This window comes from Lagopus leucura, unplaced genomic scaffold, assembly GCF_019238085.1.
Source record: "Lagopus leucura isolate 7727_CA_CO unplaced genomic scaffold, USGS_WTPT01 Super-Scaffold_810, whole genome shotgun sequence".
In the NCBI taxonomy this organism is placed as follows: Eukaryota; Metazoa; Chordata; class Aves; order Galliformes; family Phasianidae; genus Lagopus; species Lagopus leucura.
Genome location: NW_024962261.1, coordinates 8,604,507 through 8,629,766, shown reverse-complemented (window position 1 = coordinate 8,629,766; position 25,260 = coordinate 8,604,507). Strand labels below are relative to the sequence as shown.

General features: G+C 41.3%; 1 protein-coding gene across 1 annotated transcript; it reads right to left on the bottom strand.

Annotated features, from left to right (window-relative positions):
- Nucleotides 1–1,486: 1,486 nt before the first annotated feature.
- CHRNA6 (cholinergic receptor nicotinic alpha 6 subunit) lies at nt 1,487–25,068 on the bottom strand. The gene is made up of 9 exons (XM_042866297.1): nt 19,421–25,068; nt 18,587–18,887; nt 13,687–13,767; nt 9,674–9,771; nt 8,050–8,189; nt 6,685–6,729; nt 5,508–5,617; nt 4,400–5,387; nt 1,487–2,040 (listed from the first exon to the last, which is right to left on the bottom strand). Exons 4-9 carry the CDS (start codon nt 9,750–9,752, stop codon nt 1,918–1,920), a joined length of 1,485 nt encoding a protein of 494 aa, XP_042722231.1. The 5' UTR covers nt 9,753–9,771; nt 13,687–13,767; nt 18,587–18,887; nt 19,421–25,068; the 3' UTR covers nt 1,487–1,917.
- Between the last annotated feature and the right edge of the window lie 192 nt (nt 25,069–25,260).

Here is a 25,260-nt window from a genome sequence, read left to right as displayed (position 1 = left end):
CCTGGGTACCCAAGAGAAACTTCAGCCCCAGAGTGTCCCTACAGTTGCAGAACAGGTTGCACACTCAGGACTGTTCTGACAGGAGCCTCTGCAGAGCTGTTTGGATCAAAGTGCCTACCTTTGCATAGGATTCATGATAATCTGCCTTCTTTTGACATGATATGTGTAATCTAATTTGGACCTGGTTTTGAAAACAGATAAAATCAATGCTGCCCATCCAGTTCTGTCTGTGATGAATAGCTGCCCAGGGACAATTGCTTCCCAAGTGGGCTTACAAGTGAACCTGAGCAAGAAAGTATTTTCAGAGCAGCCTCTGTGGACTGGGACCATAGTCAGGCTGATGTAAGGAATGTGGTTTGCATATCCTCCTGGAGCTGACCACTGATTTTAATACTCAGTACTGGGAAATAAAGGGGAATTTGGTCACAAATATGATGAATAAAATGGCTTTTAAAGATTTTGAGGCATGTGGATCTCAAATGTATACGCTTTACATTTTAATCATGGATGCCTCAGGTCTTTTATGCTTTTACACATTGCATCCAGGTTATTCCCCTCTGGTGCCCCTAAGATCACAGAATCACACAATCATTTAAGGTTGTAAAAGACCTCTAAATACACCAAGTCCCACCATCAGCGAATCCCCACAGTGCCCACTAACCGCATCCCTCATTGCCACATCCACGTGGTTCTTGAACACCTCCAAGGAAGCTGACTCCACCCCTTCGCTGGGTGCCACTGCAGCACCACTTTTCTGAGTTTTTCCCAACTTGAACCTCCCTTGGTACAGCTTGAGGCCATTCCTTCCCATTCTGTTGCTGTTACTGGGGAGAAGAGGCTGACACCCTCATTTCCACAGCCTCCTTTCAGAGCAATAAAGTCTCCTCTCATCCTCCTCTTCTCCAGACTGAACGATCCCAGCTCCCCATAAGACTTGTGCTCCAGAACCCTCACAGCTTTGTTGCCCTTCTCTGGACACACTCCAGGGCCTCAGTGTCTTTCTTGTAGAGAGAGGCCCAAAACTGAATACAGGACTCAAGGTGCAGCCTCACCAGTGCTGTGTACAGAGGGATGGTCACCTTTCTTCTCCTGTTGGCAATACTACTTCTGAAACAAGCCAGGATCCCGTTGGCCTTCTTGGCCACCTGGGCACACTGCTGACTCATGGTCAGCCAGCTAATAATACCCTCAGGTCCTTTTCCAAAAAGCTGCTCCAAACAATGTTAGAAAGACTGTGCACTGCAGCATATTAAGCAGGTTTGTCATTAGTGAGAAATGCTTAAGACCTATTAGACTTCAAGCATAAAACTAAATACATGTGCTGCTGATCTCAGATCCTCATTTGTGTACATGTGTTGTAGAAGATGGGGATTGTGTAAACATTACAGAGTCAAGGGATTGGTTTGATTGTACTTTTATTTGGATTTTTGCCTGCCCTGTCCCAAAAGCACAGTAAAGAGTGTTGATTGAGTCAGTAGGACTGTGGTACCTCAACTAAGTGCCATGCTGATGTCTAGCATTGTACAATGAAAGAATTGTAAGAGTTGTGATGAGGAAAGAAAAATAAGACTTTTGTTCTCTTAGCACAAATCACTCACAATGGCCCTCTGAACTGAAACCATGGGAAAAAATCAATTTCTGCCCACTACAGTGATTCTTGGTGCAATTGCTACTGAAGATCTAATTGAGAAGACAGACAGCTACTCTATAAATCGCAGCCTCTCTGCCTTAGAAAGACCAAAAGCTCATTTCACATTTTCAGTACCCTTCTCATTCTGCCTTGGATTATTGCTTGCTTCCCTTCTCTCCACTGAAGCTAGATGCTGAGGGATGACGTAAGAGGAGAGAAATACAGGGGGCAGCTCCAAACTGAAAATGGAATACAAACATACGTGGAAAAAAAAGGAGTGACTCAAGTTATGCATCTGCTATTAGTGGCTGGATAAATAATCCAGCAGTCCCAAACACACAAAGGATTATAAACACCCAGAGAAATACTCTGTCAATCACCATAGCTACATATTTCCAATCATCTTCCACCTGAAAGAGAAAAAAAAAAAGGATAGATTACGTAATGTAACATATAATTGTGAGTTAGCATTTAATGGTAAAAAATGTCCCTTCTGCTTTTGAACAAGGAAGAACATACATCCTGGCAGAAACATTGCTTGTGGTGTTTATAGCTGTTCAGTTTTCTTAAGAGGGGTCTATTTTCTTAACAGTATTTATAACTTCTGGGTGAGAACATTAAGCATTCTCCTAATCTTCTACTGATTTTTTTTCCTGAGAATTCCAGTCGGTTGGCAAAATGTGGCTGTGTCTGACAGCAGCAAATAGAATGAGACCATGTGACGGGTATAGATTGAGGTGATGTGGCAGGAGGCTGAGTCACTGCAGCTGCACATGGCTGGATCCTGCCAAAGGATCTGGTCTGGCTGCCCACATACGAGACAGCCTGCTGCTCTGGCATGATTGGCTGCACTGCCATTCCAGTTAAACACTCTGCCTCCAGTGAAATGGACAGCTGAGCACATGAGCGTTAGAAAAGCAAACATCCTGACTACGCAAAGCTGTGCCATGTGCTGAACAGGCTGGAGTGAATGTAAGTTTCGGGGATACACGCTGGAACAGCTTTCAGTGAAGTCACTGTCCTTCGAACCATGCCTGTGCGTGAGGATCACTGCATCAAAGGGCACTCATTCACATAAAACCAGTGAGTGGTAAAGAGATCCCTGCTGAAGAGTTCTCTCCACTTGTTTTCCTCCTTTCCTCGCTGCAGTTCTTCTGAAAGGACATACAGCATGAACTCTAGCTACAGTTGTGCTTCCACAATTTCCCTAAGTTCTTCCACAATCTCCAGAGATATTCAAGATCTTTCTGGTTGCTTGTCTATGCGACCTAATATAGGGAATCTACTTTAGCAGGGGGCAGGACTGGATGATCTCCAGAGATTCCTTTCAACTCCAACAAATCTGTCATTTTTAAAGGGCTTCTATTCATATGGGACATGTCCATAACAGCATGCACGTAGCTGTATACATCTGAACAGAGCAGAAGCCTCTGGAATAATTTGCTCAGTGCTCATTGGAGAAAAAAAAACAGAGAAAGGATTTTTCCCACATGAGAAGTCCTGTCTCCAATCCTTGGTGCACTGTGAAAGGTGAGATGCAGAGCTGCTGATGCACACACCAGACTAAGAGTACAATTGCATGTGGCAGAAGAGGTTTGCAAAATGTGAATCAGCATGACTGGAAATGAAAGACTTATCATGAGCTTCATAATCAAAGTGGCACACTACTTGAACTGCTTCACACAAAGTCTCCTCTTATTTGGAATGCATCGAAGAAATCAGCTGAATGCAGTACAAGGGTATATTTTCTGATGCTGTGGCACTGAAAACAGGGCTGAAATGCTGGGGTGAAACAAAGCATTAGGGGCATAGTTACTAAGCAAGACTCAGTTCAATCCCTGCCTTACTGTGTACTGCTGGACTCCTGTGCTTTTCTTTGGTCTCATCCTACGAAGCCTGTCACCAGGCCTTAGCTATAGCCCAATATTCAAAGTTATGCACTTTGTTTTCAGGTGAATTTTATGCAGGACATTAAAAAAAAACATGGGGGGGAGGGGGAGAGGAGGGAGGAAGAATGAATTTTGGGGTTGCATTGAAATTGTATAAATTGGTGCTGATTTCAACCAAATATTTGGATTGAAAGAATATCTCTCAATAATTATCGTGCAAAATATTGGCTTTTTTGTGATAGAAATACAGTAGCTTTTAATTTTGAAATGGAATTTGTCTTCTCATAGCATCTAAAAAGCATCCACATTTAAAGTTAGAGCAAAAGTAAATGTTTCATTAGGATCAAAACTCTTTAAAAACAAACCATCTTGAAGTGTCAGGGTTTTAATTCTTTATGAGGCTTTGGCAAGTGCTTATGTGAGATAATCTTCATTGGAGCTGCTTTTAGTTCTGTGTTTACTCCCAAAAAATTGGCTCTTGCATTCTTAAGATTCCAATGTACATTACCTTCTATGACAGCAATCCTAGCTAGGATGAAGGATTTATAGCCTTACACAAGCTAATCTATTTGTTCAAATGACAATTCTCTTTTTTTTTTTTTTAATTAAAAAAAGCCTGTGTGTGTGTGGATCTTATTCACCTATTGTCTGTTTTTGTTTATCTGCCTCCCCCAAACTCAGAACTTTTATTTTAAAATTGGAAATGATGTCTTGCTGAAGGCACAGTGAGTCAAACCACTGCAAAAATATAAAAAATTGTCAGAAATCACCGTACTGAAACACATACTGAAACCCTACATCACAGTTGTTTGCCTTGCTTGCTACTCTTCCTTGAAATTCTGCAAGCGTGACCTTGTGCTCAGCTTGCTACCTCCCTTACCTCTTTGGTTTCATTTTGAGACTTCATGTTCTCTGCAATGAACTGAACGTTGTTGATGACATCTTTCACTTCTGGGGAGTACTCTGTGTGCTCTGCCATCCATTTCAATGACTGATGACTCAGTTGACTTCTTTTGGTTGAGATGAGTTCGGCTGCTTTATCGCAGTGACAACACCGGTGCTCCTTATGTAATTTGTTATCTTTGTGTTTCCTGTGCTTTGCTTTGCCTGATGCTTTGGCTGATCCTTTCTTGGTCTCTTTGGAGATGTTTTTTTTCTCCTGTTCTAGAGGCCGCTGCATCAACAGAACCTTGGGGAGCAGGCTAAGAAAGACAGTTTTTACCCATTTGGGCATTGTGTGTGTAGTTGGAGTTCTGTAATGTATATTTAGGACAAACACAGTGATGACGATGGAGAGAGTCACAAATATCATCGTGAAGAGCAAATATTCACCCACGAGAGGTATTACTAACGAGGTAGATGGAATTGTTTCTGTGATCACTAGTAAAAATACAGTCAAAGAAAGCAGAACAGAGATGCAAAGAGTCACCTTCTCACCACAGTCAGATGGCAGGTAAAAAACAAGCACAGTCAGGAATGAGATGAAGAGGCAGGGAATAATCAAATTTATAGTGTAGAACATTGGCAATCTTCGAATATAAAAGGAATATGTTATATCTGTGTAGATCTCTTCACAGCAGTTATATTTGATGTCATGTTTGTAGCCAGAAGCATCAACTATTTCCCACTCACTATTTTCCCAAAACTCATTCATGTCTACTTTGGAGCCAATGATCAGAAGATCAATTTTGGCTTTGTCGTAAGTCCATGAGCCAAATTTCAAGGAACAGTTCTGATGATCAAATGGGAAAAAAGTAATATCCATGGGACAGGAACTTTTAAATATAGCTGGGGGGGTCCAGGTGATCATTCCATCGTAGCGAAGAAGGGCTTTGGTCTTGCCTTCAACTTGAAAATCTCCCACAGCACTAGAAAGACAAAAGAGGCAAAGAAAAGAAAATGCTACAAGAGGAAAATAATGTATCTTATGGATATAGCAAGATGATACTTTTCAGAGAAGGAGTAAAATGGAAAAGTGTTCATCATACTTATTGTATAAGACAATATCTGGTTTCCAGATTTTATCTGCTGGTACCCGAACAAATTCAATTCCATCATACTCTCTGGGATCCCATCGCAATTTGTAGTCATTCCAAATCTGAAAGAAGAACGGATTAGAAGTATAAACATTGTGTTATCAGCAAGTATCTGCCTCACAGATCTTCCTCATGAATGGGAGGTTGCGATAGAGACTGGAAGAGAATCATGAGTAGAAGAGAGTCATGAGTGATCTGAAAGACATCAAAATCATAAGCTGGAGAAACAGGGGGCATAGGTGAGCATTGCTCACATTGTCTTGCCATCTCTTGCTCTGTGAGGAGCTATGATAACAGCGATTCACTGCTGACATGCTGAGCTCTCTCCTCTGGCTTGCTACCTCAATGTATAGCAGTGCTACTCTGCACTGCAAGCAAGAAACATGGTCCTTGCTGCTGCCCATATTGGATTGGGTCCTGAAGGCTAAGGGAGACCAACATCAAAGGAGACAAACTACCTAAAGGGAAAGGAGGTGCCTGTGCACAATGTCAGGTTGGTGTGGCTGGGAAACATTACTGACTTTATAGGGGCAATGAATTATGAGCTCAGTAGCAGCTAAAGACACCTGTCATTGCTCTCTAGTGATTTATCACTGGGCTATGTCCAAGTTCTCACAGCCTACTCACAGCCTGGTCTTAAGTACCATAACTTCTCAAGAAAACTTTGTGTGGATCACTAACAGGGTCTGGAGGAAACTGTTTTGGTGAAAGATAGCTTGTTTCTCTCAGCAGCTAAGATTTTGTAGGGATCTTTGCTTATGCATATGTGCTTAAACCATCAGGTGAAATTAAGGCATGTTCTTTTTGATAAGAAATGTTTTCACTGGAATCTTTAATATGGAGTTGACTTAGGATCACAGAGTTGCGTATTTAATCACTCTTAAAGTGTATATTCAGCTAAATTTACTAGTGATAAACCAGTGATAATGAAAACTCAGAACACAGGAAAGATGGGATATATAACTTCTCAGAAAAAAAAAAAGAAGAAGAAATTACTTATTCAAATTTTGCTAATGTAGTGTCTCCTAATTTGTACCTCTTAAACCATATTACAGAACACTTATTATATAGACCTAACATTCCATCACATTAATGCAAAGTGTATGAGAAATGCAATGCAGTCACTTACATGTCTTAGCCACAAATTGGTTTCCATAATCTGATTGACTTCATCCTAGAAAGAAACACAGGCATGCACATCTTCACTCATATATCATTTATAGTATGCTGAGATGGCCACAGTCTTATTCCGACAAAAATAGAAACCAGAATTCCACATTAACTGACATCAGCTATTTTCTGCCTGTGGTCAGTGGCACTTGAGTGGATAATAAAGGTAAGTGGACAGAGCTGGGTTATTTTCAGGGTGGGGGTTACAAGTTGTATACAGACAACTGCAGCTCTACCAAAAAAATGTTAAGGCTCTGCTGAAAAGTTATGCCCCACACATGTGTGGAAGAGAGTTGCACTTGCCAGAGACCTGAGTGTATGGAGGACAACAAACTTACAGCTGCTCTGATCAATGGCAGAGGAATAAGGTTCTACTGGTGTCCATGTGTTTTGTTGGGCTCAGTTTTTAAAACACTCTGTTTTACATAGTACAGTACTGGACAAAATTCAAGGAAAACAACATCTGCAGTACAGTTCTTGTATTTCTATGCGAAGTTGTGCAGCATATGAACTAAACCTGCACTAAGTTAAATCACTGCTGCAATGAAAACTTATTTTTAGAGTCACTTACTGCTGTTGTCAACCAGCAGTGAATCATAAGGGTGCTGCAAAAAGCACAAAAATAAAAGATGGGATCCTGTTCTAAGTAGCCTTCAGTTTAAAAGTGTTTGGAAAGGTACAGGTAATAAGTATATATGAATGCAGCCTAACATATCCAATGAAAATATCTGTGAGAATATTGCTTTGTGTAGTTCTTAATATGTAAACATATGATGTCAAAAATTTTAAAATACTTACAGACCAAAGAATACAGAAAATGCAGATAATTTTTATCACTGAGTACAGAGGACTAAGCAACAAGATAGTTTTGAAAGCCTTGTGTGGCTCCTGTCTAATGGGCAAGGTAACTAGGCCCTTCCCAAACCCATGACACTTGATAAAATCCAAATGGATCCCCAGGAGAACTAGGCTGCATGTTAGACAGCACAAATACAATCCCATGTCCCTGGGGTAGGCAAACCCTGTGACTGTGAACATTTGGTACTGCTGCTCCATATGCCAGGGGCTGCTGCCTAGAGCAGAGGGATTTGACATGATAGAGATAGCCAATGAATCTGTACAATGTGAACTGCCTGTATGAGGAGCTGAAGTGACCCAGCTGACAGAATGGCAAACATCTCACTGTGTACACATAGGCACAGGCATGATAATACCAGCTGTGAGGGCTGTATGCGCAGACATCATGAGTACGTCTGTTGTTGGAACACTTTCTGTGTTTTACAATCATGCCCAAATCTCAGCAGTCTTCTGTAGTCAATCTTACCACATTTGTAAGCTGGGTAATGGCCAATTCAAAATGCACTGTGACGGGATCAGATACATTTTCCACCGGCCTGATGAACTGGTTGTAGTGGGAGAAGAGTTTGTGAAATAGCCGTTCCTCTGACTCGCAGGCTGTGGTGTCTGCATTGGTAAAGATAAAAAGTACTTCAGAGGTAAGGAAGAGGGAAAGTAGGTGCTAAATAACATGCTGCTCCAGTCTTTCGTTCTGTGTATCAAGATACAGAGCTTACTTCTGCTCTGAAGGATGTCCATTTGTTAAGTTCAGTGAGAAAAAGATGGAGGTTTTGTAAGAGAGAACACTCTTTGGGAACAAGCACATCCGACAGAACTGGAACTCCCAATTAGTATGGGACAGATTAGAGTTTAGTAGGAAAAGGCGTAGGGCAGGCCCTGAACTGCCTCACTGCAGAAACAACAAAAGTGCTCTGAATCTGTTACATACACCCCAAATCTGATACAGGCGTTTTCCTAGTGCTTGAAACAAAAGACTTTGATTTTAAAAGGAAAGATTAAATCGTGTGGTTTCTGGTCTGTGATCACACAGATGTCCTGCAGGTAGATATGCTTACTCTAAAAAACATTACTTTAATTGTTTGGGCCACTCTTTCCTTGGTTGTGAGCCTTCTGCATTAATAAAGCATGCTCAGATTCAGAGGATTATCATGATTTAAAGATGAAACTTTGGTTATTGCTGATTTCATTTATGAGCAAATATGCCAGTAGAACTTGCATGATTTGGCATTTTGTTCCATCCTTTTTGCAACTTCTAGAGAAGAGACACGAATGTCTGCAGAATTTGGATGTTTGAACATTGTGTTTTGTGTCACTTAAAAAGGAAATTGCAGTTTCCTTTTCAGATCTCCTTAGAGCCATCCATCAGGCTGTGAGTAGAAGTCCCCTGCTGTGGGAACACGGGTTTCCTGCCATAGTCTCACATCCAAAGCCAGTGAGTCTAAAATCATGTTTGGTCTGAATTTTTCCTGCTGGCTTAGTAACAGACTTAAAGTAATAGAAGCAGGCAAATATGTAGGCCTCTCGTTTTTATACTCCGGTTGCAGATGCTCATCCTTTTGGTGTTGCTTTATGACAATGACTTTGTGCTCTGCTAATATAAATGCTGTAACTCAGAAATGTCCTGGTCCTGCAGGCATTCAGAAAAGACAGCAGGAATCCTGCTGAAATTCAGTGAGATGCATGGATATCACTGCACCAGAAACAGATTGCAAACAGCAGTGAATGAAATGCATCGGAGTTCTCACTTTTGGAAATGTGAGCACAGAATGTGCTTCAGTGTGCATTATTAAAGCAGTGGCAAAATTCAAAATTCAAGCATCGAGCAAAATTGTGAGAGCTTCTCTATCATTGTCATTCTTTGCTAGAAACAGTTCCTCAATTAGTTCTCAGAATAAAATGAAGAATTCTAGCTGTGAAAATTAATATTGTTGTAGCTCTCTCAAAATACTGTTGAAATCTTACAAGCTTCAAGTTAGGAACAGAATAGAATATTCTATATTAGAATAGAAGCTTTAAATTGCATTCATTCCATAGAATCAGAAACAGAGGCTAGAAAATACTTTACAAGACTAACACCAAAGACAGCCTACCTGTAATTAAGAATGTGAGCATGAGTGCCCACGCACCAAAAGCAGGGAGACACCAACATAGCCGCCTCGTGGGATGCATCGCCAGAAGCAGAACACACCTTTTGAGAAGAGAGATTTGAGGTAAGCCAGGAACTGAGATCAAGAAGACACTGAAACCCCTTGGTAAGTAAGAGGTGCAAAGATGGACTTCAGTTTTGCATTTGCAGCAAACTCTGCAGCCTGCTAAGCAGAGCAAAGCCTGGCGAGTTGCTTCCACAGTCACCAGGAGAGAAGAGCTTACGCTGTGCGGAGAGATGAGAGCGGGAGCATCCTATCAGGTGACTTTCACATTTACAGACACCCGCACCCTTGCCTCTGGGGGAATGTGTGAGAGTGCAGGAGAAGGAGGAAAGGCAAGAGGCAGGGTGGCCGTGGCTGTGGGGTGGGGGAAGAATCCTCCTGGCTCTCCACGTGCTGAGTAAAACAAGCTTACTCAAAAGCATCTGTTTTAACTATTGCTTGGTCCTCACCAGAGTGAGCATGTCAAAATATTCAGGGATGAAACAACTTTGCTTTTCTCACCAAGGACTGATTCTGCAGCAGGAGGAATGGATATACGCATCTAACAGAAAATATATCTGAGCCTTGAAATAGGAAAAACATCATGCGCTGGAATTCCTTGACAGTATTCCAGGCAATTAAATACCAAGGCAAATAGATTTACAGTGGGCATCTGACAGGAACAACCAAGTGTGCTAAATTCTCTCCTGACAGACAAGCCAGCTCACAAAATCCATTTTCCTGTGACTTTTTTGGTGCATGTGCTCAGACAGAGAATCTCCTTTATGTGTGCTCAGTACAGCATGAACACATCTAAGCAAAGGGATGAGTGCTTCGATCAAAACAGAACTGCTCCTAATTTCCCATCATTACACTGTTGTATAAGCGTGGGAATAAAAGAAAAGCCATGAAAGTAAAAAAAGATGCCCTTTTTGTTGCACAACACAGAGGCAATGCTACAGCTCGGGAGGTGAAATCAAAATACCTTCTATCCATGTTGTTAAAATATGAGTAGAAGGGAATAGGTCTGCATGGAAGAAAGAGACTTTAGAATGAGTTGTCTGAATAGAACTGATATTGGAAGTTAACAAAGTTGCCCATGGCAAATTTTGAGGGATGAAAAGACAGTCTTGGAGGTTACTAGCAGAAAACCTATTCCTAAGCTTACTGGATCCAGCCTGGTTCTGCTGCTGATGGAAGTTTGAGTTGAGCTTTCCCTCAGGAGAAAACTGACAAGGTAAGAAGAATCACGCCATAAGAACATTTTGGTGCCAGGAACTAGCCTGACCTCTCAAAAACAGCAGCAAACTAAACATGATTTTAAGTTAAGGAGGTGCAGTGAGGCATGGCTATGAAGCATTTCCAAGCTGAAGTTAGATATGAATTCTTCTGTGAAGTAGTTAAAGATGAAAGTAAAGATTTCAGCATAAAGATTTTGTCCTGCACATTTTCATTTTTCCAACACTCTCTGAGAAAATAAGTGGAAACAACAGGAAATTGTTTTGCTTTGAATCTGATTTTTCCAAGTTGGAATGTTTGTTAGAGTGATGCTAACAGCCTAGGTCTATAACCTTGCTGTTCCTTTGTATAATCCAGGGAAGACCTTGTTTCCTTTTTGAATTTATGCTGCCCATGGTGCACTGTATTTCACAGAATTATGCAACCACAATACATCAGAGGATACCTGCTACTGGATGGAATGCTTTATGGCATACACACTCCAGTTCAAGTAGAAGAAGAACAGTAACATAGTTAAAATCAGTGTGAAAATAAACTGACTCCAAATTCAATTTTTGTTCTTCAAAGCAACAGACTGGCCAAGGAATTGGTTGTCAGAAGTAAAAACATCTACAAGCTTGTATCTGGGTTAAATAGGCATCCATGGCTTGCCTGAGTAGCCTGTGCCAGGCCTCACCAAACTCTGAGGAAGGAATTTCCTCCTGGCAACTAACCTTACACTCCATACATACATATATACATTTAGTTTCAAGCCATTCTCCTTTGCCCTATCACTTCTTGCCCAGGTAAGAAATCAGTGTCCCTCCTGTTGTAAGCTCCCTTTAGTTACTGGAAGGCCACAGAGAGTTCTCCCTGGAGCCTTCTCCATGCTGAACAAGCCCAGCTCCCTCAACCTGTCTTCATAGAGGAGGTGCTCCAGCCCTCTGAGCATCTTTGTGGCCTCCTCTGGACCCTCTTCAACAACTCCACATCTTTCTTGTGCTGGGGGCTCCACACAACTGTCACCTCCATCCCTGTAAAATTGGGCATATCTTCAAGTGATTCACCTGGAATCCACCTGGAGAACACTAGCCTGCCAACCTCTCAGATTCCACAAGAGATCTGGTATAACCTCCTACAGCTGAGATGTTACTAACAGCAAAATGTTATTATTCTCTTAATTCTTCTTCTGTGCAATGAAGGAATGGCTCTTCTGAGGATGCTGAGGGACTAAGTATTGTATTATTAGACTGCACAGACCTGCTTCATCAGTGAGGATTATAGCTTCATCAAAACAGGGGGTTGCTATTGATCTGTGTTAGTACCATGCTGAATGTAGTTAGGATCCCATGTTTTGTTTGACTCTTGCACTCAGCACTCAGTACAAATTACTGGTGATCTTGCATTGTAAAGTAGTTTTCAGAAGAATATTAAGAATACAGCTTTGCTGCATCTCTGGCAGATGCTTAACCACCACAGAAACACTTCCAGGTCATCACCCTTTGTTCAAATGTGAGTACAGTATGTCTTGAAAGGTCTCACATGGAGCAGTGCATTCACAGGGATGGTTTTCCTGCACTACCTGCAGCAAAGCCATGTGCAAACCCTGGGCTGTGCCTCTGTCTTATTCTGGGACCTTAAATGCCATCAGTGTTTGCTCCCTCATCCATTAGTCACTGGATGGAGGCCAGGAGGAGCGGGAGATGTGGAGCATGTATGTGGATGGAACTCAGGGGGCCATTGCATGTAGATGCAGTGCCCCGTGCTCTAAGATGATTCACATGAAGGCATTTTGGGGAGTGAGATTTTAAGTGATGGGTGGGAAGAGGCTGTGAAGCCTGCATCAACCACAGCTTCAGCAAAAACTGAGCACAGAATTTCTTCAGTTCAGTAGTATAATCTATGGTACAGTCCCTTCTTCCTTGTTCTTCTGTTTTAAAGGGATAAAACCATGACAATCTGATAATGAGGCAGTCGTCACATGCTGAATAACAGTACATTAAGGAAGATGCCCATTGAGGTGATGCAGTACCCAGAGTGTGAGACAAAGATCCATCTTTCAAAGTTGGAGCATCTTTTTAAAGTCAAAACGTCACTGATGGCAATGTTCTTGATACACCTTACGCTGTACATGAGAGTCAAATAGCATCACTCTTTTCTGCTTCAGTGACCTTCAGTTTGGAACAACTCTTTTTGTAATTCAATAGAGACCTATTATAGGCTGATAAAACCTGATCAATTCTAAGGAAACTAAAACTCAAATCAGTAATCTCTATCTGGCTTTTCTACTACTCTTATTAAGGCAAAGAGTCCTGGGAATGTGTTTCAACGTGCAAAATTTGTACTGCTACTGGAGTAGCTGAAGATTTCATTGTCAAAATGAATGTCGACAATTATCAAATAGCAATCCACAAAGTATTATTTTCTTCACAACAAGACATATTCACAACCATAATTTCACTTGAAATGAAGCACTGTTTTGCACCAGATTTCACTGGAAAATGGTCACCAGGAGCCCTTCTGCCAAAAAACAAGCACACAGAATCTTGAAAAATTGCAGACTAAAATGAATGATGTGAAGAAGTCAGAATTTATTCTGACAGGTCTCAGTAGTCCTGTTGAAATTCTACTTGGACATAAGAAATTGGTATACTTTCTTCTTTCGACTTGAGGCAAATCTAGCAGATGTGCAAGTTCAGAGCAGCAGGGACTAATGGTGTACAAGGATGCACTCTAAAGGTGCTTGGAGTTCTCACCAGCTGAACACTTTGACAGAATTCTTCTCAAGGAATATTTCTCTCCAGAGGAAACCACTGCAACGTCTGGTAACTTCTCTCCTGTTTGAAAAAGAAAAGTATTATCTCTCTACTAACACTGACTACTCACTGACTTATTGCCACAGAGCTTGTACTCACATTGTGCCAATATCTCTCAGCAGTGTTGTTTTGAATGGCTCAGAGCCATTTTTTCTTAGCCATTTCTCTAGTCAGTCAGAAAAGCATGAACATTTTCACAAGATACATTAATTTCACACAACACTAATTACACAACCAAAATTAATACACAAAACAAAAAACATCAAATTGACAAAAATAAATATTGACCCAAACCTAAGTTAAGTTCCCTGACACGGCTGATGATGAGGAGGAGTGTTGTGTGACTGTAGTGACATACGACAGCCTAAGGAGAGCAAGCAGCACAGTGACATCTCCCATGAAATCTCATCACGGCACATCTATTTCATAAAATATTTCAATTTTTGGTTGATTTATATGAAAAGCAGAGAGAGGACTTTATTTACTCTCAGAAAATAGTACCACCTCTCTGCAAACAGAACCACTTAGCCCAAAACTCAGACTTTGGCTAAAATTATTTTTAATCCACTTTAGTAGTAATTACTTAATTGCTGGCTCTCAAAGTGCACTGAGAAAGACAGCTGTGGGACTGGTAGAATATAAATGTGCTGAGAGGCAAAGAATAAAGACACTGCAATATAACTGACCAAAGCTCCAGTGCTCCTGAAACAAGTCGTTACTTTGAGAGATCTGAGTTATACCGTTTTTTAACCTCCTGTAACAGCTTATATTTGTATATGGAGGGGGAGCACTTCCAAGGTGCCAAAGGAGACCAGCTGTCCATTCCCCTCTAAATGGATGACAAGTCAACAACAGAATCTTCTGGTAATGCAAGAAAAACAAAATCTACCTTCTGTTATATGAAAAGCAGTCGCTTTAAGAAAACAATAACTCTGCCACAAAAAGCACAAATCAGTGCTTTCAGGCGAGATCTTGTTTTTACTCAGTTGGTGGACTTGTCCATCTCCCCTGTGGACATCTTTGTATTTGTAAGAGAAGCATGAAGACCATCAGCAAAGTTGACTTTCTTCTTTATGTTACAATGTTTTATTTTTGTTAAATGCCAGTCTGACAGCCACAGAGATCTGTACACTTCTTTTACTGCATGGTTTTGTGAATGCGATGAGTTCAGACATTTTGAGGACAAGCAGAGCCATCAATACTTCTTGTGCCTCTGGCCAAGAAGTGTAAGGAGAAAACCTGATGTCATTATGGTCAAAAATCTTCTCTGTTGTTTTTTAAAGGAGCACTTGGAAAGGAAAAAATGAGAAGAATAACGATGTTATAATGAGCACTGTGATTGAGAGAGGAAATGAAAAAAAAATGCAAAACAGCTGCCATTATTAATTAAGAAAGGTAATATGTTAAGGGGACAGGCTTTGAGTTCTGTGCATACACTCGAGATTTGACAGTGAAGAACCTTTGTTGTGTCACAGCCTTTGCAATGTTGCCTTAGGTTTTGCAAGCAGAGCTGAGAGATTGCTACACTTGTTTCAGGCAAAAGTAAGATAAACTACTTAGTGGAGGATTAACTCCATCCAAGATGGATCCAAGATCCAACTCCATCAAGCTAACTTTGAACTAGGTGACTAGTTCAAAGATTTTTCTGTCATTAGTGAAGGAAGATGGAGTTCTCTAAGCTTGCTCTTTGAAGTCTACGTTCTGGATGGCTTCAGTAATGTCGGACAGCTTCCACACATTTTCCTTTCTTTTTCCATTTGGGAGTGGAAAATAGGAGAATAATGCTTTGACTATGTCCAGTTAGACTTTGTTTGCTGTATGCATGTATTCCTCTAAAATTTACCATATAGACAGTAACAAGGAAAATGTTCAAACTGGTTATGATTAAGGCAGAATTACAAAAATGATGGGAAGAATTGTATTATTTTCAGGGATAAAACAGAAGGTGACAGAAGATATTACAATTCCTCTGCAGGCCTCTAGAATATGTGCAGCAGGTCATATGTTAGCTTTCTGTTCCTCAATGAGGTATTATAATATTCAGATATCATACTTATCATACATGAGCTCATATCATGCATATCATACTTGAGCTCATGATTCATCTATATGAATAGTTAATCAGCCCACATTAACTGCACAGGGAAGTAAATGAAGAATCACACTGAAGGCTGCAAAACATGTGTTGAATTGGAATGTACAGGGTGGGGCAAGCAGAGTTTAACCATCATCCAGACATGGATACAGCTGTTTTGAAACAAAAGTGGTGAAAAAGATAAACATAAATTGCCAGGATACTCCCTTGGCTTCAGGGGTGAAAATTCAGCAGGAAATTTCCAGAGCCACAAATGTGAAGATGAAATGAAAACACGATGAACAGCAAGAAGTGGTACGAAGTGCCAAGAGTGTTCCACTGTGCATCACAACAAGATGAGTGTCAGTGCCTGCCTAACATACAGTGCCACTGAGCTGCAGCCTGACAGAGGAAAACAGAGGGAAATTCTCTCTGACCTATGACAGCTAGCATCTGTTGGAACTAAAATGCAACTGGGCAAGCCAACAGGACACTCTAATCTAAGCTAGCTAGAAGACTCGTAATTCAGAGAAGGTCAAAGCCACCAGTATGGTAAGCAGAATTTTTTGAATTTCCCTTAAAAACAAAATAATTAATTTTGGGAGGGTACAGCAGCTTTGCAGAAAAGAAACTGGGGATCCCTGTGGACATCAGCAAGAGCCAGCAATGTACCCTTGCTACAAAGAAGGCTAATGGCATCCAGGGCTCCATCAGGGAAAGTATCACTAGCGGACTGAAGGAGGTGATCATTCCCATTTCCTCACTAATGAGGCCACATCTGGATTGCTGTATCCAAGTCTGGGCTCCCCAGTGCAAGAGAGACATGTACCGCTAGATAGGGTCCATCAAAGAGTCGTCAGAAAGATGAAGGGACTGGAGTACTTCTTCTGTGGGGAAAGGCTGAGAGAGGTGGGACTTTCAAGCCTGAAGGAGGCTCAGGGGATCTTAACAAACTTGAAAGGTGGGCCTGTGTGAGCCTAATGAGGTTCAACATAACAAAGTGCAAGGTTTTGCATTTGGGTCAGAGTAATCCTAGATACAAATACAAACAGGGAAATACTTATTGAGAACAGCCTTGCTGAGGAGAAGAACTAGAACTAGAAGAACTGATGGATAAAAAACTTAGCATGAGCCAGCACTGTGCTCTTGCAGCTTGGAAAGCCAATAGTATGCTGGCCTTTATCAAAAGCGGAGTGGCAGCAGGTACAGGGAGATAATTGTCCCTCTCTACTCTGCCCTTTTGAGGCCCCATTTGAAGTACTGCATCTAGGTCTGGGTGTCCCAATACAGGAAAAATACAGAGCTGCTGGAGAGGGTCCAGAAGAGGGTCAAGAAGATGGTCCCTTACAAAGACAGGCTGAGGGAGCTGGGCTTGTTCAGCCTGGAGAAGAGAAGGCGGAGAGGAGACTTCATTGCAGCCCTCCAGTATTTAAAATGGTATTATAAAAAGGAGGGGAATCAGCTTTTTACATGGGTAGGTGACAGGAGTAGAGGAAACGGTTGTAAGCTCAAAGAGAGAAGGTTTATTCTGGATGCCAGAGGGAAGTTCTTTACAGAGAGAGTGGTGAGGTGCTGGAACAGGCTGCTCAGAGAAGTTGTGAATGCCCTGTCCCTTGAGGCGTTCAAGGCAGGTTGGATGGGGCCCTGGACAGCCTGGTCTAGTACTAGATATGGAGGTTGGTAGTTTCACCTGTGGCAGGAGAGTTGGAGCTTGATAACCCTTGGGGTCCCTTCCAACCCAAGCCATTCTGTGATTCTATGATCTCATCAGGTCTATAATAGCTGAAGGGAGTATGGGAGTTTGCAAAGAAGACAGAGCCAGGCTCTTTTCAGTGGTGCCCAACTCCAGGACAGGAGGAAATGGGCCCAACTTGGAAGACAGGATGTTCCTTTTGAACATCAGGAAGCACTTCTGTGCTGTGAAGGTACCGGAGCACTGCTGCAGGAATTTCATGATTTTTTTTTTTTTTTTTTTTTTTTTTTTTTTTTTTTTTTTTAGAGAGAGAGAGAGAGAGAGAGAGAGAGAGAGATACAGTTCCTTGAAAATAAGTACTTGGTTAACTTCAGCACATCCATTCCAACATTGTACAAATGGGAAAACCATGCCCTGAGAAGTTCTCCCATGAATTACCTAATAACAAGTGTAGTCTACACCTTCATCACTGGACTAACAACCTGAGGGCAAGGGTAGCAAAAATTTTTCAAGCAACAGAATAGCATAGTGTACAAGTTCATTTTGCTTTAGTCTGGATACCACTATGAACACATAGTTTTCAGAACTCGTTCCTCTCATTCAGAATCAGGCTAAGGATGGATAGTCTTAGGTTCAAATCACAAGTTTTTCTTTCCACATGCATGCATTCTGTGCTTTAGCAGGCTCCTCCTGCCAATACCGAATTTTCTATGGAATCAAGGACAGCTGATAAGGGGCTCATGCCCTGGAACTGGTCATTAATGTTTAGACGAAGGGTAGGCTACCTTGGCAAGTTGTATAAAGTACTGGCCAAGGTATGAGTATCCCAAACAGTCATTTGGAATGGCAATGAAGCGGAGAGGATGTTGCAAATGCCCTGCAGGCATTCAGAGCCAGGCTGGACGTGGCTCTGAACAGCCTGATCTAGTGGTTGCCAACCCTGCACATAGCAGGGGGAAACTCAATGATCATTATGGTGCTTTTCAACCCAGGCCATTCTATGATTCAAATTGTTACCATTAATTTATCATTTGATTTGTAAATGGTTGTTATAAACCTGGGCCATTATATACCTGTATGCAAGCAGCAGACAGTCCCCTGGAGAAGACAAAGAAGCGGCAAGGCAGTTTCACAAACAGCTAGAGGTTGTTCTGTGTAATAGCCCTGGAGGAGAGAGAGCACAGATAATTTTCTATTTTGAAAGCAGCATGCCTGCAGGACTGCCCAGGCTGAAATTTATGATGTCTTCTGTCCTCTCCTGCTCCTTACCACCAGATGATGCCCAGACATTCAGAAGGTGCAAGAACGCTTCTAACCACTTTCCATGGAGGACTGTCCAGCCCACACTAGGACAGCACTGGTCTTTGTCATCCCCTATTCATTTTCAGAATAGAAGTGATGGTTAGTACTGCTACTTGTAGAGAAGATCTGATGAACTCAGACATTGAAATACTTCAAGTCCTGCAATGCTGAAATATCTCTAAAGCGTTGCTATTCCTTTAACACATTAGTTTTAAGCCTTGCAAAATAAAGTAAAACAAATTAATAAATCATTAGGTAAAATGTTTGCACTGGATCTTCTGAACTCTATTCCTTCAGTTTCTAAGTATGACTTAAGGGCTTTGTTCTGCAGTCCACGATTAAAATAGAAGAGCTGTGAAGCTGCAGGGAAGATACTGATGGACAGCTCTGCAAATTGTTCCAGTTGAACCATAAAACTGTCAAAAAAATGATACATATTACTTGTGATGGCCCTATGCCTCCCAGAAATAAAGTGGATCACTAATGGAAGACTTTGGTAAGGAATTAAATATTAATTAGGGCTTATACAAGATATATATAAAAAGGATTAGTGATAAATTGTAAGTTTGCTGTGAGAACAGTAGAACACAAGCCAAAGCACTTACTTTTGAACTTTGGTGTCTTGACTGATTACAAGCAATATAGACCTACAGAGAAGGTCATATAGCAGAAAAAATTTCTTTAGTCCTTGTTTTTAAAAGAGATAGTGGCACAATGCCCTCAGTTCCCTTTAACTGACTTCAGAAGCATGGCGCCAGCTGAGTACTTATATTCTCAACTACTGAAATCACTCCTAACTGGAACAGCTTCTGAGGGTTGCCTCATGAGCTCATGTTATGGCCATAGCATGTCTGATATGGAAATTAAGGCTATGCGTAGTGTCAAAGTGACACATTCTGTAATGGAAGTGTTGTTTAATTGAGTACAGTTGTGTTAACTTGTTCAGACAAAATGAGCCAATGAAAGCTTTTCAAAGGACTCAAACAGCAGCCATTTTGATTTCTCTGGAGAACTTCGTGATTTGTTATTCCTATTGCCTTTGCATCTCTGCAGAGTACACACATTTCAGTTACAATACATGTCCTGTGGAACAAGGAAATGAAAATGTGAATATGCCTTTTGTCTTTCCATTTTTATGGATGGTGAATCTGTAGTAAAAAATCTGTAGTATTTTGACTGGCATCTAACTTGCACTTAATGTTTAAACTATAAACCATAATAAACATTAATGCAGTCAGCAGATTTCCAAAACTTGCTGTCAGTCCAAATGTTGACAATGTTCATTTTAATTCACAAAAGAATATGTTGGATTCTGCTTCACCTGATATTGTGACCCATCAAGAACAGATAGATGAATAACAAATATTCCCAGCTGCAAAATAGAAGCTGACACAAATCCTGTAGCAACTAGGAGCAATTAGAAACTGTTACCAAGAAAGTACTATTGTCCAGCTTTGTGACCGAATCCAACTTCTACGTTATTTCCAGAAAGTGCAATGTATTGCTGTGAAAGATGCACTGATAGAAGTTCCTCACTAGTTCTTCTGCTAGTACACAGTACTCTCTTTGATGGTAATAGGATTTGAAAGTTTCTGTTTTGATCTTTAGCTATTTCCTCTTGTGCAGGAAAAATAAAAAAAAAAAAAAGGTGCTTTCTGAGGACATAACAGATTCACAGTCCTCCTCCATACAGACCCAGTGCATATAAGATATCATAGAGCTGTGGACTTGTGGTTCCCTTCTACATGTAGATCCAAAGCTTTTTGATCAAAAGCTTCTTCTGTTGCTGCTCAGGAAACAAAATCAATCTGTTCCCTTGCACAAGGTCTCCTAGGCAGGCTAAGCAAACAAGGTTCTTACTAGTCCTTACATAGACACTTTGTTCTCTTCTGTTCTGGAGGGAATGTTTTCCTCCCCATGTTCAGAACCTAGCTCCTGATAGCAGTGCTCTTCAGAAGGCTCATATTCCTCTATTTGCTTTGAACATCCAATTTTTTTAGCCCATCCATTAGAAGAGTGAGGAACAGAGAGAAAAACTTGTGTTTTTCCTTTCCTAGCTTAAATGTTATTTGCATATGAGTAAATTTGCTGAGCAGAGCAGAGAAGAAGATGAAGTAAAAATAACAGGTCAGAGTTATATAAATATGTATAAATAACATACCAGCTGCATCTTTGTGACATCCACTGTACTTGACTATTTCCCAAACCACCTTCTGAGCAGCACTGTATTTGAAAAAGTTTTCCCTAAGCAGAAAGTGGGTATCACACTGAGTCCCAGGCACCCTGATTTCTTTACAAAGGAGAAGATAGCAATGGCTGTAGGATGGTTATCTAAGCTCTAAGGACTATTTTTGTATGTTTTCTTTAAAAGGTCTGCTTTGTATTTATTAGTTCCCAGATAGACTTTGAAACTTGGATACAGACTGAGTCTTCGTCAGATGCAGTGGAATAAACTCACAACTCTACACCCAGCAATAAAATCTGTCAGATTTGCCTCCTGAATTAAGCACAAATGCAGCACATGCCAGCATCAAACCCAGCACTGAACACACCTGAGAAACAAGTACATACCATGGGAAAGAAAGAACATTGCATTCTCACAGACATCAATGCTCTCCATATACAAATATTTAGCATTGACACATTGACACCATTTTCCACCAGACATACTCCAGCAGAGCAGATTTGAAAGACATGCCAATGGAAAATGCAGAATGGGACCTGTAGATGTATATCAGCTTCATGCAAGATGGAAACTGGAAAGTGGGGAATGTAGTGGTAACAGTTAAGGAAATGACTGAGGAACAGTTAAGGAAATGACTAACATTTCAGTGCAGAAAGCAAAGCTCACAGCCTTACTAAGAGTGTTAGAATTGTCAAAGGACAAAAGTGTTTATATCTGGACAGATTTAGAGTTTGACTACAGGGTATTCCATGATCATGGGGACAACTGTAGACAAAGGGGACTTATAACATCTCAAGGATCTTCAGTCAAATGTGGATCAACAGCTTACAAGCTATCGATCTGCTTGAAGCAGTGGCAATCATGCACTAGTGCACATCAGACTGGAAACAACCCAATAAAATACAGGAAAACAGATGGTGGGTAGGGCTGTGAAGGAAGCTTTGAAGAGTCAAATATTGTTGGTCCTACTGGAGAAAATCCAAACATTGAGGCATAAGGCTTACCATATACATCAGAAGAGGAGCAATTAGCTAATCTTCTGAAGGCAAAAAAAAAAAAAAAAAAAATCAAGAAAGATGGTGGATGAGCCCTTCACACCAAGTAAATAGTCACACAGGAAATTATGCGTGAATTGACTGATAAAAAACATGAGGAAACTCACTGGGTAAGCAAAATGACAGAAGTGCTAAATATACAAGAGTTAAGTGCATGAATGACTGAGATAGCCGAAAGTGCAGTAAAGAAATGTGAATTGTTTTTAAAGAACAATCCTCATTAACTCTGAAGACCTTCACAGGGGGCAACGGAAACATCCCATTATTGGCAAATAGACTTTGCTGAGTTACTACAGCAAAAACGGGTATTTATATTTTTTAGTAATGACAGAAACTTTTTCAGGCTGGCCAGAATCTTTCCCTTGATGCACAAGAAGGCCACGGAAGTTGCAGAAGTGTTGCTTAAGGTAATAACACCAAGGGGTACCTATAGGACCATCTTCAGATAGGAGTTCACACCTTATAGCAGAAGTAGTTCAAAATCTAGCTAAAGAAATAGGGATAAATTATGATCTCCATACTCCATGGAAACTACAATCAACTGAAAAAGCAGGAAGGATGAATCAAAGCTTAAAAAAACAAATGAGTAAAGTTTGTCAAGAGGTTCAATATAAGATGGCTGGGTGCTTTATCCTTAGCCTTGCTATGGATACACATCCAGCCAGGAACTAAAGAAAATGTCAACCCTTTTTAAATAATAAGTGTAACCTTATTAGAGAACAGAAACCAGGGAAATGCTATTTAATGGAATATGTCATTTCTTTAGGGACGTTTTTGCTTTCTCCCTGCACATACATCACAGTCAGCATGATGCTGCCCTTAGATGTTCCGGTGCATCAATACAGGGATTGCATGTCTCCAGATTGTACTCATCGCCTACATGGCAGTCAGGATTGAAAGAGTCACTCTGTGGACATATCACAGAGGGATCAAGCCAGTTTCATCACTAGGATGGAGCGTTAAACAAGAGGGACCTTTGTGCTTAAAGTTAAGTCAGGAATCATAAGGTTTTGGATTCTAGGGACTCTGGTGGTGACAAACTGGTCTACTATGACAAATGGCTCACAGGCTTTATTGCTACAGGAGCCAGCATTTGTGGGAAATGTTATCCAAGGAAGTGATTAATTGTTTCTTTTATCTTGATTCAGGAAAACTGGAGGCAGAAATGTATAGTTCCTGTTTAGTAAGGTTCCCCATCCCTGTAAAGTTTAGCAAAATTACACAATATTAAAGAGCTTAGGGACAAATGCAACCTACGGGAACATCTGTGATATGCTATGCAACTACAAGTGAAATGAAGAGGATTGTGAATATAAAAGTCCAAGGCACACTTCCATGCCAAGCATTGTGTTAAATTCATGAATTGTACCTCAGCCTGTAGGATTTTAACAAAATTACAACCCCATTGAACTGTAATCAGACCCCACAGGTAAGTTATGCTGAAGCCTTTCTGCAAATCTGCACAGCTTGTTGGCAGAAGCCTGCTGTAGAAGGGAGAAACAGCAGGTTTTGGAAAAAACTTTGAGACTGCTCCACTAAAGAGAAACATAATGGACAGCTGCAGTTCAAGTACTCTTTCTATGGTCTGCTGATGAACGAATGAGAAGGAGAAAGGATATCTCAGGGCTGACAAACCAGGTCTTGGGGGAAAGTTGCAGTAGTGAAATAAGCTGAGATTTAAAAACAAGCCATCTGTGAGAGAAGGAGCACTAACACCCATGCTGTTGATGCTGGTAAGATTCCAGTTACTTCTGATCAACAACATCTTTATTACATAACGTGTATGCAGTTATGAGCAGGAGGCATTTAAACTGAAAAACTCCTTAAGCAAATTCACAGTGCATTGCTTTCCTCCTTGGTATCCAGATGCCTCCTGACAAAGCTAATGCAGTAGGAGGAGTAAACTGCTCCCTGTGAAGGAGACTGATGTGTCTGTTCTCCCAAAACATCTGCACAGATGCTGCAAGGAGAGCAATTGTGACCTAACAGTTTACATGACAATAAATTACTCAGCTCTGATGTATCATGCTGTCACATTTCTCATCTGCCCAGTTTGAGGCACTGGATGAATTTGTGCTGTGCAGGCAGCTGTCACTTAGGGGACATGGGAATGGTCAGCCTATACTTGTTGGAAAGAGTTGATTCCCTGCTATTTCACTCCCACTCTCCCACCATTTCTTATACTTGTGTGCCTCCTCAGGAGTGCCTCTGGACAAGAAGAGCTCCTGGTCTGTGCAAGGAGAAAGAAGAAGGCTGTTCCAAGACAGTGTCCTTTGTCTTCGAGCATTAGTGATGGGAAATCTCCCAGGTAAACATTTCCAAACAAAACCTCCTGCTGTGGACTTCCCATTCTCCTAGCTCCTGGATGAGCAAAAATTAAAAGGCAGTAGGAGAGATTCCCTTTGGCTAAGGCCTGTATCAGGGCTCTGCCTGATGGTCTCTAGAATCACACCCATAGCAGGGTGGGCATATGTGCTCAGTTCCGAATTAAACTTCTATGCCTTGGAAAACGTTTGCTGGAAGTTGCTTCTTGTAACCCAGGTGTCTGCTCTGCTCCTGGGAGAAGATGACTGGGAGTTCTGTAAACTAGGCCACTGGGTACTACCGATGTAACCTGGCACTTGGCCTGCAAATGCATCCACACATATTCAGTTGGCTACCTTGGTTTACTGACAGCAAATCATTTGACCTCTTCTGTAGCATCCCTGCAGATATTTTGGGAACAGAGAAATATGAGGTTCCACCATAGGGAACTCTTCTTGCTTTGGTTTCTTGCCACGGCAGGAAGAACAAGGGCAGCAGCGTTGAGCAGGAAAGATTTTCTGCTCTTCAGAAAATGAACACTGAAAAATCCTGTTGCTTTCTCAGATACAGAAAGTGGAACCTGGGGCTGATGCAGAGCCACCTCAAGTTCCCTGTCTGTCTGTCTTCTGGGAAGGATTTTTGTCCTCCCTTCTCCCCCCAGCTTTTGGTCTGATGCAGCTGAGGCGGCAAGGATCACACCTTGGGGAAAACTGTCCAAAACAAGAGGCAGACTCCTGGAGAAGAGTCTTTCCCTGAGCTCTGACAGATGATTCTTTAAATACCAACAGAGCCCTCTAGAGCGCTCACCCTGCAGGCCAAGTTCCCTCACAATGTCTTCAGGATTCACGCTGCTGGCCCAGCCACGGCACGGCGGCGTTTCAGCACTTTTTACGGCACGCCT

What these genes read in the sequence shown, in the direction of transcription:
- CHRNA6 (XM_042866297.1), bottom strand. Translation starts at nt 9,752, where the DNA reads ATGCATCCCACGAGGCGGCTATGTTGGTGTCTCCCTGCTTTTGGTGCG. An exon ending in TTACCCAGCTTACAAATGTG is followed by an intron (nt 6,730 to 8,049) that starts GTAAGATTGACT and finishes GTTTCTTTCTAG; the next exon opens with GATGAAGTCAATCAGATTAT. An exon ending in GATATTGTCTTATACAATAA is followed by an intron (nt 5,388 to 5,507) that starts GTATGATGAACA and finishes TTGTCTTTCTAG; the next exon opens with TGCTGTGGGAGATTTTCAAG.